This window comes from Dama dama, chromosome 1 (genome assembly GCF_033118175.1).
Source record: "Dama dama isolate Ldn47 chromosome 1, ASM3311817v1, whole genome shotgun sequence".
NCBI lineage: Eukaryota > Metazoa > Chordata > Mammalia > Artiodactyla > Cervidae > Dama > Dama dama.
In genome coordinates this window covers 52,582,709-52,596,108 of record NC_083681.1, presented here as the reverse complement: position 1 = coordinate 52,596,108, position 13,400 = coordinate 52,582,709, and the positions used below count along the sequence as shown (strand labels likewise).

Below are 13,400 nucleotides of genomic sequence, written 5' to 3'. Positions count from 1 at the left end.
GAATTGTATCTCCAAAGGGAAAAAAGAAAGTTAATACCAACCAGTAAAGAGACAAATCAGCACTGCCTGGCTCCCAATACCATGCTCTTAGGATGGAGAATTACTTTGGGAATATTCCTGCCCAAATATACAACCTGAATCTAATCATGAGGAAACATCAGACAAACCCATAGTGGCCTATGTTCCAAAAATATCAGGGTTATAAAAGGAAAAACTGAGGAAGTACTCCAGACAGAAGCCAAATAAATGCAATGTGTGATCCTGGATTAGACCCTGGACCACAAAGGAAAGAGTGATTATAAAGGACAATGTTGGGAAAACCAGCAAAATTTGAATGGGGTCAGCAAATGGATGGTAGTATAGGATTAATGGGGGTTTCCTTGTTTTGATAGATGTACTGTGGTTATACAGGAGTGTCCCTGATTTCAGCAAATGCATATTTAAGTACTGAAAACTGAGAGGACATAACATTTGTGTATTACAAATGATTCAGAAAAAAAATATATATAGCATATATAACCTGTGTTAAATATATATTTATATATATAAAGAGAGAGGGAGCGAGAGGGTGATAAAGCAAACATAATAAAAAGTTAACTGGGAGATCTGTGTGGGGATATACTGGAATCCTTTGAACTATTCGTATAGCTTATCTGCTAGTTTGAAATTATTTCAAAATGGAAAGTAAATTTAAAATATATCCACAAAGAGATCTGTTCAAGAAAAATAAAACTTTACAAGGCTATGGTGAGGACTGTGCCTGGCACACACTATATACTCAATAGCCACTGCCACTGCCAGTTTTTCAGGTCTGAGAAACAGCAGTACTTTTCACGAGAAGTCACAAGGGGGCATCTGAAAACCAGGAAACAAAAGTCTAAGCACAGAGCTTCCCTGGGCCTGCAGTGTTCCAGATGAGGGTTGTCAATACTTCCTCACCCAGAAAGCACTCCTCAACTCAAAAGAAAAAGACTCTGCTGCAAACTGGGGATGATTCCATTCACAGTAAATAAGGTTTGGGGTACCTGAAAGCTAGCCTTTGCTCCTTCTGTTTGGGTCTGGATTTCAGGACAGCTGTCAAGAGTCACTGCATCCATTACAAACAGGATGTCAACTCGAGATCTGCGAAAAGGGGTTCGTGAATGTGATGGTAATAAACATGAACGAGTCCTGGAATGGAGACTCAAGAGACACACTTGCTGTGTGAACTCAGTCAAAATCTTCCTCCTCCTGTTTTGTTAACCTGACTTCTTAAAGGTTCCCCCAGACCTCCTAGCTTTCAATGTTTCTGAGCTCTGGAATATGTCCTCTTGAGTCTATCTGACCCTATCACAAATCATTCCGTGAATGAAACTGCTCTAGTCCCTGAGGTCTCGTGACCACACGGTGTAGTGGAAGGAGCATAGGCCTTGCAGACACATTGAGAAAGGTCCAAATCAAGGCTCTGGTACTTCATTTCTTGAGCCTCAGTTTCTTTATCCTTTAAACAGGAATAATACCATTTCCTTTTTAAGAATGTTATGAGGATTAAGTATCTAAATACAGTAACTAGAACAGAGTAGATATCCAGTAGATATTCAATGAACTACAGTATTTTATTTTCAATTTGGTTTAGGCAAAAGCAGCTAGAAGGAAAATATAGGATTTAAAGTTCAACTGTGTTCAAGTTCCTACCCTCTATGACCCTTGGCTAATCACTAGATCTCTTTGAGTCTTACTAGCAGTCTTTTGTTGTTGTTGCGCTGGTGCAATATGCAGGATCTTATTTCCCCAACCAGAGAACAAACCCATGCCCCCTTGCAGCGGAAGTGCAGAGTCTTAACCACTGGACTGCCAGGGAAATCTACACTTTTTATTAAAAAGAATGAGGACAGTCCAACTGTATTGAGATATAAGGAACTCAGAGACACTACATGAAAATAAACCATGGAATATATATAATTATGACTCCATTTTTATGTTTAGGGAAAAAAAGAAGTGACCATGTTGTACCCTTGCTTTAAAAAGTGTTCTGTGGCTCCCCAATGCCAACCAAGTGAAGCTCAAGCTCCTTACCTGGCATTTAAGCCCCTTCACTATTTGGACCCTGTCAACCACTTCAGCCTCATCCATGAGCACTGAGTTCCATCTATGACTAAATTGCCCTTCACCATCTCTTTTTGTCTCTCATATTTTAGCAGGAATTAGAATCACCTGGAAATAGTTAAAATACTGATTGTGGGCCCCATCCATAGCATTTCTGATTTAAGTCTGAAAAGGGGAGGCACTTCCCATAATTTCTAACAAGTTCCTGGGTGATCTGATACAGCTGCTCTAAGAACCACACTTGGACAGCTGTCAATTTTACAACGATGATTCAACTTCATCACCTGTATAAAGGCTAACCAATCATATCAGTTTGCCCAGGATAGAAAGTCCCATATAGCAGAAGACCCCTTAATCTGAGGAAAATTGGGATGGTGGTTACTACCCTTCCTGTATAAGAATCTTTCCCAGGTTGCACGTGGGATACTTACTGCTACTGTCAAGTAGCCCTTCCCTATAGCCAGGCTGATAAGAAGTGCCTGAGAAAGGAATCCCATCACCGTGACTGACTTTTTGCTACAGAAAGAATATTTAACAAAGTTTTTCAAATTCAGATTCCTCCATATTCTCTTTATTTCCTCCAGAGAACAGGCTTTAGTTCTCCAGTCCTTGTAAACACTGAACACAATCAGTGTGGAATCACACTATAAGCATCCATTTCCTTGCCCTATGTGCTGGGCTGAGTTTAAGGGAGAAGTTGGGACAAATGCAGCGAGCACATGTGAGCTTCTTACTCAGTTCAAAGTGGGTCTTGTCATGGAATGACAGCTCCACATGGGCCAAAGCAGCTGACTTTCTATTGTTTCCGGAGGGTACCCAATACAACAAAGGTCACTCATGGTCGTTCCATGGTCCCTGATGATGTTTCTGCTCACTGTTGATCAGAGTCAATCCTTTTCATTTACTGGGACTCCTCTTCCCAAGGGGTCAGAGGTCAGAGAGCTGATAGCGTCGCACAAGACCATCTCGACAACATGTGTAGATCTGCTTCTCCCATGTGGCTACCTGGAACACAAAGAGTTCACAGCTCAAAGGAAGCCTGGGGTTCTTCCACTTCAAAAACATGAGTCTTGTCATTGACCCCTACTAGTATAAGGGAGTCTGAGAAGATTTACTGACTCCAAAGACAAGAATTACATCCATTTTTTTTTTTTTTACATCCATGTTATATATTTTAAAAATAGCTGACCAGAATCAAGGGAGCTCATGAGTACAGAACAGAGAAACTAAGTGGCCAATTGGAGAGAAAACGGACTAGTGTTGTACATGGTTTAGAGCAGAGGGGTCTGTACAGGGGAGCAGATGGTCCACAGAAAAGCCTGGGTAGAAGCGGGCGGCAGGGGATGAGATGGTTAGATAGTATCACTGATTCTATGGACTTGAGTTTGAGCAAACTCCGGGAGATGGTGGAGAACAGGGGAGTCCGGCAAGCTACAATCCATGGGTTCTACAGTCAATGGGGTCGTAAGAGTCAGACACGTCTTAGGGACTGAACAACACTGCCTCCTCCAGAAGAGGGCACTGTCACATTAAACCCTAAAATCTCTTTTGACAGAGCTTAGGAACAGAGAGGGGGTGCAGCTAAAATTAAGTTGGTCCCTTACATCTGTTATTAAAGTATACATGGAAGCCTTCGGGGGAGGAAAAAAAAAAAAAGGAAGACCTGGGTATCCCCGAACCTCACAACATAAGCAAAGAAGTTCTCAATAAGTGCCTTTTAAAAAATAAATAAATAAATAAGTGCCTTTTATTCCTGAGAAGGATTTCATCAAATTCTCGAAGCAGTCTGAGACAAAGGAGATTAGGAACCATTAATTTAATGCAAATAGCATGAATTCTGGAGTTAATTTTAATCACAGGTGTGCCAATATGTAGCTGCATGACCTAGGGCAGCTTTCTCAACCCCTTTGGTCCCGTTTCTTCATTAATAATATCAAAATGATGTGTTAATTCACAATATAGAACACTATGCAGGAATTTTTAAAAATGAAGTATATCTATAAGCATTTGCCTGGAAAGAGCTCTAAAATGTTAAGTAAAATAACCCAAGTCATACAGCAATACATAACAGGATGATCCCAATTATATATAAACTAAAGACAAAACTATATTATTTACATAACTACATAAACAAAGGTCTGAGTACAAATTCTCCAAAAGCAGTCTTAAAAGATACATGACAAACTATTAATGCTAGTTACTTTAGGGAACAGTGGAACCAAAAGTCTTAAAGCAGACTTTTAAGTCTGCACAGTTCTGCACTGTTTGAATTTTTATACATGTGCATAAATTATAAATTTTTTTAAAATATAAGAAAATAATAGGAATAATAATATCTATACCTCAAGGTATGATAACAGTGATTAAATATGATATGTAAAACAGCTAGAACAATGTCTGGTCAACAAACATTATTTTCCCTTTCATTTTTCTCTTTCCTCAGTTCAGTAGCTCAGTCGTGCCCGACTCTTTGCGACCCCATGACTGCAGCACGCCAGGCCTCCCTGTCCATCACCAACTCCTGGAGTTTACTCAAACTCAAGTCCACTGAGTCGGTGATGCCATCCAACCTTCTCATCCTCTGTCATCCCCTTCTCCTCCTGCCCTCAATCTTTCCCAGCATCAGGGTCTTTTCAAATGAGTCAGCTCTTCGTATCAGGTGGCCAAAGTACTGGAGTTTCAGCTTCGACATCAGTCCTTCCAATGAATATTCAGGACTGATTTCCTTTAGGATGGACTGGTTGGATGTCCTTGCAGTCCAAGGGACTCTCAAGAGTCTTCTCCAACACCACACTCTAATCAAATCAGTCTTGAACTTAAATAACAACAACAACAATAAAAGTAATATTTACAGAATAGAGTTTTCATATGCATTATTTCACTGTTATCCTCATTTTATAGATAAACTGACGGACTGAGGAAGTAAAGTGATTTTTTCAGTTTCTAGAGCCAGTAAACAATGAAGACACTCTGACTCAATTATTTCTTTCTGTCCCACTCCTAAGTATTTTATTACCCCTAGTAATCACAAAGTTTCTGGATTCAGTCCCCTCCAAAGCCCTGGGTCCCAGGTGAAAATCACCCAGGCCTGGTTTCATCTCAGGTCTGTACCTTGTACACAGGTTCACAGTCAGCCCCAGTGAGCTCAATCACATAGTCTAAGTCTTGCTGGACAATGAAACAGCTTCCATCACCTAAAAGACAGAAAACTTCCTCAATATTTTAATTTACTTCTGTATATCACTAGCCTAAAGAAAATTGTCTTAAGACCCAGAGTGGTAGACAGGACTCATGGTGGGCCAGATATGAGGTCCTACAGTGACTCCCTAAAATGCTGGGCTCAAGAGGATTTGAAGGCCAAGTGCAAGCTCAATGGGAAGAGTTGTCTTTGATTAGCAATAACCACCAACAGCACAGAGCAAGCAACTACAGGCTTATACAAGTATTTGCAATCTTATCCTAGACAATGATTTTTAACAGGTAATTTCCCTATATAAATGTTTTCTTTAAGACAACTATGCTCCCAGGGACTTCCTTGGTGGTCCAGTGGTTAAGAATCTGCCTTCCAATGCAGGGGACATGGGTTCAATCCCTGGTCAGGGAACTAAGATCCTGAGTGCTGAATGGCATGGTATCCAAAAAACTTAAAAAGAAAAATAAAGAAACAGAAGTTAAAAAAATCATCCATATCTACCACTCAAAGATAAATACTATTCACAGTTTAATGTATTTTTCTAACCTTTTCTGTATGAATTTTTATTTTATATGGTTGAGAGCACATAGCATAGAAGAATATCTTTATGCATAAAGTTTTTTCTATATTAAGACTACGACTTTGTATAGAACTCTGGAAAAGAATCAAAAGATATTAATTAACCATTTCAAACATTTAAAATTTGAAAAACTGCTTTCCAAAATTATATATAAGTTAATCAACTTTATCTGTTAATCAATCTATACTGGACCCAGCAGTATACAGAGGATCTTCTTTCCTGCATTCTCATTATTAAAAATAACCTTTTCCAAAAAAGAATCCTTATATTTTAGAGGTTCAGTTCAGTTCAGTCACTCAGTCATGTCTGATTCTTTGCGACCCCATGAACTGCAGCACGCCAGGCCTCCCTGTCCATCACCAACTCCTGGAGTCCACCCAAACCCATGTCTATCGAGTCAATGATGCCATCCAACCATATCATTCTCTGTCGTCCCCTTCTCCTCCTGCCCTCAATCTTTCCCAGCATCAGGGTCTTTTCCAATCAGTCAGCTCTTTGCATCAGGTGGCCAAAGTATTGGAGCTTTAGCTTCAACATCAGTCCTTCCAATGAACACCCAGGACTAATCTTCTTTAGGATGGACTGGTTCGATCTCCTTATAGTCCAAGGGACTCTCAAGAGTCTTCTCCAACACCACAGTTCAAAAGCATCAATTCTTCGGCGCTCAGCTTTCTTCACAGTCCAACTCTCACATCCATACATGACCACTGGAAAAACCATAGCCTTGACGAGATGGACCTTTGTTAGCAAAGTAATGTCTCTGTTTTTTAATATGCTATCTAGGTTGGTCAAAACTTTCCTTCCAAGGAGTAAGCGTCTTTTAATTTCATGGCTGCAATCACCATCTACAGTGATTTTGGAGCCCCCAAAAATAAAGTCAGCCACTGTTTCCGCATCTATATGCCATGAAGTGATAGGACTGGATGCCATGATCTTCATTTCTGAATGTTGAGCTTAAGCCAACTTTTTCACTCTCCTCTTTCACTTTCATCAAGAGGCTCTTTAGTTCTTCTTCACTTTCTGCCATAAGGGTGGTGTCACCTGCATATCTGAGGTTATTGATATTTCTCTTGGCAATCTTGATTCCAGCTTGTGCTTCATCCAGCCCAGCATTTCTCATGATGTACTCTGCATATAAGTTAAATAAGCAGGGTGACAATATACAGCCTTGATGTCCTCCTTTTCCTATTTGGAACCAGTTTGTTGTTCCATGTCCAGTTTTAACTGTTGCTTCCTGACCTGCATACAGGTTTCTCAAGAGGCAGGTCAGGTGGTCTGGCTTAGAGGTACAGGGAGGTAAGAAAGTACAATTACTATAGCTCTTTCTCTGCATTCAAGTTTCCACACACAAACCTACTTGATAAGCCCAAGCTTCATTCCCATTTTGTCTAGGAAGCCATCTCTAACCACCCAATATAATAAACCCTTTCTCCACTGACCTCTTGTAACACTTACTATTGCTCTGACACTTGCACATATCTTTCCCTATACTATACTAATTTTGGTGAGTGTGTGCTCCGCCACTGGATCATGATGATCAGAAACACTTTTTTAGGAGGGCATAGGGCAAGGGTTATGAGCAGGGCTTCCCTGATAGCTCAGTTGGTAAAGAATCCGCTTGCAATGCAGGAGATCTGGATTTGATCCCTGGGTTGGGAAGATCCCCTGGAGAAGGGAATGGTTACACTCCAGTATTCTAGCCTAGAGAATTCCATGGACTATAGAGTCCATGGGGTGGCAAAGAGTCAGACGCGACTGAGCAACTTTCACTTTACAAGAGCAAGGGTTAGTTACAAGAAGTAAGAAGAAACCATCACTTACAGAATATCTACTTTATGTCAAGTACCTATTTTATCTCTAAGTAGAGACTTAGAAAAGTGAACTCGTTCACCAAAGATCATAGGATGATGAGATTAAACCATACACAACTCCCATTTTTATATAAATATAAATATAAATTAACAAATAAATAAATGAAGACCTATTCACTAGGTCTTCATTGCTACATGCAGGCTTTCTTGAGTTGCAGTGAGTGAGGGCTACTCTTCATTGCAGTGCTCAGGTTTCTCATTGCGGTGGTTTTTCTTGTCGTGGAGCACAAGTTCTAGGCATGGGGGCTTCAGTATTTGCAGCATGCAGGCTCAGTAGCTGTGGCACATGGGCTCAAGAGCACAGGCTCAGAAGTTGGGGCACACGGGCTTAGTTGCTCTGGAGCATGTGGAATCTTCCCAGACCAGGGATCAAACCTGTGTTTTCCTATCCACTGGGCCACCAAGGACGTACAACACCACATCCTCTTAAGCAAGTCACCTGTTAACGGACATCTGGGTTGTTTCTACCTCTTGGCTATTACAAATATTGCTGCTATGGACACGGCAGCACATATATCTCTTTGAACTAGTTTTTGTCTTTTCTATATATATGCCCAGGAGTGCGTAGGATTGCTGGATCATATGGCAACTCTATTTTCAGTTTTTTTAAGGAACCACCATACTGTTTTCCATGGTGGCTGTACCAATTTAGATTCCTACTAACAGTGTAGGAGGGTTCCATTTTCTAAACACCCTCTCTAGCTTTTATTCTTTGTAGACTTTCTGACTGGTGTGAAGTGATACTTCATTGTGGGTTTGATTTGCATTTCTCTAATACTGGCATTGCTGAGCATCTTTTCATGTGCCTGTGGGCCATCTGTATATCTTCTTTGGAGAAATGTCTATTTAGGTCTTCTGGGCACGGCATATATTACATAATTCTGATCAATGACGTAGGAGATTAGTAAGTCTGCCGGGTTGCTCCTGGGGAAATGTTTCTCATTCTTAAAAGGGATAACAATATGCATGTTATGTGAAGATAAGATTTGCTGCAGCTATCCTGCACTGTAACCTTGAGGGAATAAGACTGAGGACAAAAGCTAGTATGCTAAGGAGGAGAGTGCCAAAAAAACAGAGAAAAGCTGCGTTCTTGATTTTATTTCTTCTCTTCTTGTTAAAGCTTTCATTAATTTTTTTAATTCAATACTTTTTTGGATTTTACCAGTCTTTAAACATCCTGGATACAATCCAGGATACCACACTGAGTGAGCTGTCAATTTTTCTTAGTTTCTCCACTGAATTGTTTTCAAATCACTAATATAATCTGGAGCCACCATAAATCTGGATGTCTTGTAAATGAAGTACTACATTTTCTGAATTATTGAAGCCATTTTCAGTTGAGTCTTCTGCTACTAACAGCCAAAAATATCCTAACTGATACACTGAAGTACTAAGGTAAGATGGTCCCTCCAGGCCTATAGGCCAGTCTTCCTCACCTAAATCATTCCTATGAGGATTCAGCGTCCCCTAATGGACACCTTCTTCCATGCATTTCTCCCAACCCACTCCCAAACTCCATTCCAAATATTCTGTACTGCTTACACCAAGGTACTCACTCACTTTACCCAGACTGTCTTTGTAAAGCATCAAACACAGTACCTACTGTATGGTAGATAGGCAACTAAAGGACAGATCCCTTCTTTCTGCCCCCTTTCACTCATCTATGACTTTGAACACACTACAGCTTTGGCCGTCAATGTGCATTATTTACATCTCCAGTTGGTAAAATAGTCATTGGATTAAATGTTGCTTAGTCCATGAAGGGGCTTACCAGGTTGCTCAGTGGTAAAGAACCTGGAAGATCCCCTGGGGAAGGAAATGGCAACTCAATCCGGTATTCTTGCCTGGGAAATCCCATGGACAGAGGAGCCTGGTGGGCTATAGTCCATGGAGTCGCAAAGAGTTGGACACAGCTCAGCGACTAAAGCAAACAAGTCCACGAAGACATGCCTGCAGTACTCCTACCACTCAAGTTAGCTGTTCCCCACATTCCCATACAGTATTCTGCTGCAGTACTTATCAAACTGTATTCAAGCACATGTCCACATGTCTGTCTGCCTTACTATGAGCTCCTTTAGAGCAGAGACTGTAACTGATTTGTTAACTGAATTCTCAATAATTTGTAATAAGAGCCAGTATATTTATTCTGACAATGTTTACTGAGCACCAGTTACCTGGTGGACACTGAACTAAAACGCTGGGGGCAACGTGATAAGGCACAGCCACTACTCTCAAGGAGCTTACATTGGAGGGGGCACAGATAATTACAATTAGGGTGTTAAACATTACGTGAAAAAGCACAATATGCCAAAGAATCATGGAGGATGAGGCCCCTAGCCCTGCCACAGACCAGGAACTTAAACCTATGTTTCACTGAATGATATAGAACCACCTCCCTCAATTGGCCCCTGGACCCACCTTGGCTAGCAATGAATCCATCTCTGAAACTCAGCAGAGACATAACTGGTGCTCCTGATCTGTGGATGACTTGTACTGGAGTCCTAGGATACAGAATAAATGGAGCAATTTTACTCTTTCCCTTAAAAAGCAATACTTGACTATATTCAACCTACAGTACTAACTGCATAACAGCACACTGGACAAATATGGACAGAGATTAAACATTCATACAGTTTCTTTCCTGGCAAGATCCTTAGATGGTAGATCAAAGTAGTCCATTCAAAACCACCTTGGAGGGAATCTAAACATGTCTCTAAATATGTTAATGAGCTGAATGAACTAAGTAACCATGGATATTTCCAGTTTTTAGAGGAAGCCTGACAAGCGTTTAAGATAACAATGTTAACAATATGTTAATCTCTTTATAGACAGAATTAAGTCAGCTGTGATATATTAAAATTGTTAGGACTCTGTAAAATCAAACAGAAGATGAGAATAAATTTTTATAATTGATGATTTTATAATTTTTATAATTATGAGATTTTATAACAGTGATCAGATTCCCTATCTCTATGGAGCAAAAAAAGTACAAAAATAAAGTAACTTAAATTATGGAAGAGAAGGTATATGCTAGTCACTCTTTAGCTGAAATTTTTTCACTGCTCTTGGAATAAAATCCAAACTCCTTGGCATGGTATATAAGTCCTTTCTAAGCAAATTCCAGTTTTCCTGTCTGGCATCACTTCTCATCACTACTCCACTGGCAGGGTATATACTTGTCTTGTCAAACTACTCAGAGATACCTTACAGTGCCATACTTTCACATGCCTTCTTGCTTCTCTATATGCTATTCTACCTAAAGCAGGTCCTTCTTTTCTCTACTTGGTAACTTTCTGCTAGACAAGATCGATTAAAGCTGCATTTCTTCAGAGCAGTCTCACTTTCTTTTCTCTCCTTCTTGGTGCTTCCTCAAATTCTTGAGATCACGAATCATACTGTGTCCTAACAGTCTTTTACTTGTCCATCTATATTATTAGACTCCAAATGCCTCAAAGGCAGAGTCTTTATCTTTTATTTCTGTTGTGTAGTGCCCTGAACAAAGCTTAATGCCTACAGGAGCCATTCAATAAGTATCAGTTGAACAAAGGAAGGAAGCAGAAAGAGAAAGTGACAGTAGAAAATGTTAAGTCCTGGGACAAACAGGTTATGGACTCTTTTTGGATACTGTAAGACCAGGATAATTATATAAGATAGGTTATGATCACAGCCAAATAAAGAATCAGAGCTGGCTTACTTGAACTATAAATGATCAATCTCAGGCCAACCCAGATGTAATACCATGAAGAAAATTACTAAGGTCCTTAAAATTAAAGGTTTTATACAATTATTGTAAGTGAGATGTTAGTTCATTATTTAAGCTTAATTTACAAAGCAATCGTGACAGTATGAATCAAATTACCTTTCAGTGTGATTCCAGGAATAATAAGAACAATCAGACAATTCACACTGGAAAGCCTTTATAAATGGAAAAATATACCCTTGATTCAACAGCAATCTATATGCCAGATTAAATCACTGTGAAAGCCAATAAAAATTTCCACTCTGCAGAAGACCTGCATCATGCAAATGAATGGTGACTCACCTTGGACTCCTTACATCCAGCTGATAAATGTTTCCATCCTGTGTCCCAGCCAATAGCAAGAAGCCAGAGAGAAAAGTACAGCAATTGAAGGCATCTGAGCCAATAAAGAGGAACAGCTGGGAGCAAGTAGGAGACAAAAATGCTGTTTAAAGATTCGTTTCCAGGAATAAACAGGCACCAAGAAAAGAAGAATTTTACTATTTTTAGTACAGAATTTCTTTCTTCTCCTTTTAAGAACTCCTGATCTAAACTAAGTATTCACCAACAACTGAGGGGGAAGCACTCCCAGGATTTCAGGAACCTGAGGCTGGCTGAGGACTTAAGCAGGTTATATAATATCATAGTCTAAGGTAACAGTTTTCACACTATTTCCCCTCAACACATTGACTCATGGGATCCTCAACACCAAAAATCGCTCTTTTTCCTGTTTTCAGCACAACCTTCCATTTGCTAAACACTTGCAATTCACACATTTACGTTTTGCTTCAAGACACTGATGACAATCTTTTTTTTTTTTTGATGACAATCTTTTGAAGGTAAAGAAACACACTTAATGTGGCAATTTAAGAAATCACAATTTACCCATGTACTTAAGAAAATAAAAAAGTATTAGGTTTTAATTTCTTACTATTAGTTCAAAGAGTAAAGTTTGAATGTTCTAAAAAAAAAAAAAATGAAAGAAAGAAACAAAACAAACAAAACCCTCTGACTTCCTTTTGGAAGTAAAAGCCAGCATGGAAATTCAGAGTGCAAAGGCAGTATGATCAAAAATAGTGATGCTCCCAGAACAAATTTTGAAAATGGAAACATCACCAGCACAATGAAGTAATGAGACGAAATGAAAATACAAAGCCAAACCAAATCATTAATGTTGTCTGGGTGATGATGACAACAACTGGAAAGAAATTTAGAAAATCTAATCTAAAGGAACTCCAAGTTTAATTAAGAGCATAGCCTGCTTGGTAAAATCCCAGGAAATGAAGGAAGAAAACCCCATTCTTCTATAAGAGACATTCTGGTCACTAATTAATTGAGAGCCCTGAATGCATGAGAACTTTACTGAAAAAATCTCCACATTACCTTACAGGAGGAAGAAAATCTACAGAACCTCATCATTTTACATACAGCACACTAAGAGCCAGTGGGAAAGTGACTTAATAAAGCTCACAAAGCAGTAGGTCATTTAATATTATCACATAACCCTACATACAAGTCCTACTATGACAAGTTTAGTGATGAGGAAACAGGCTCAGAGAGGTTAAGTAATGAGTCCAATATCATAGCCATTAGGAAGAGCTAGGATTTAAATGTTGCCCTTATCCCATACCACATGCTCTTAATTACTATACTGTACTGCCTTTCACACATGTAGCTTCCACAAAAGGTGAACATACAGAGAAATTAGAAATGCTTTTAAAACAGCTTTCCAAGAATCAGTGTGACCCAGGTTGCCCAGTGTTCAAAGGTCTTAGAGGAACCACTTGCCGGCTGCCTGCTCTGCAGTCCCAAGCACTGAAGTTTCTTATCTTCTCGGGCCAACAGCAGCATTTTCGACTCTGTTCCAACCTCTCGTTCACCTGCATGACAGATGAGCTATGTCAATAATGGGCTAGGATGATCAGCTGGCAG

At 39.7% G+C, this 13,400-nt stretch overlaps 1 protein-coding gene across 1 annotated transcript in view; it reads right to left on the bottom strand.

Moving 5' to 3' along the window:
- Positions 1–1,576: 1,576 nt before the first annotated feature.
- The window catches only part of PAAF1 (proteasomal ATPase associated factor 1), a 37,862-nt gene continuing 26,038 nt past the window's right edge, over positions 1,577–13,400 (bottom strand). The window contains exons 8-12 of the mRNA XM_061149968.1: positions 13,257–13,348; positions 11,772–11,887; positions 10,148–10,230; positions 5,197–5,279; positions 1,577–3,090 (exon numbers count right to left, since the gene is read on the bottom strand). Coding sequence (XP_061005951.1) covers positions 3,013–3,090; positions 5,197–5,279; positions 10,148–10,230; positions 11,772–11,887; positions 13,257–13,348 — 452 coding nt within the window. The 3' untranslated portion in view covers positions 1,577–3,012. The remainder of the gene's footprint in view (positions 3,091–5,196; positions 5,280–10,147; positions 10,231–11,771; positions 11,888–13,256; positions 13,349–13,400) is intronic.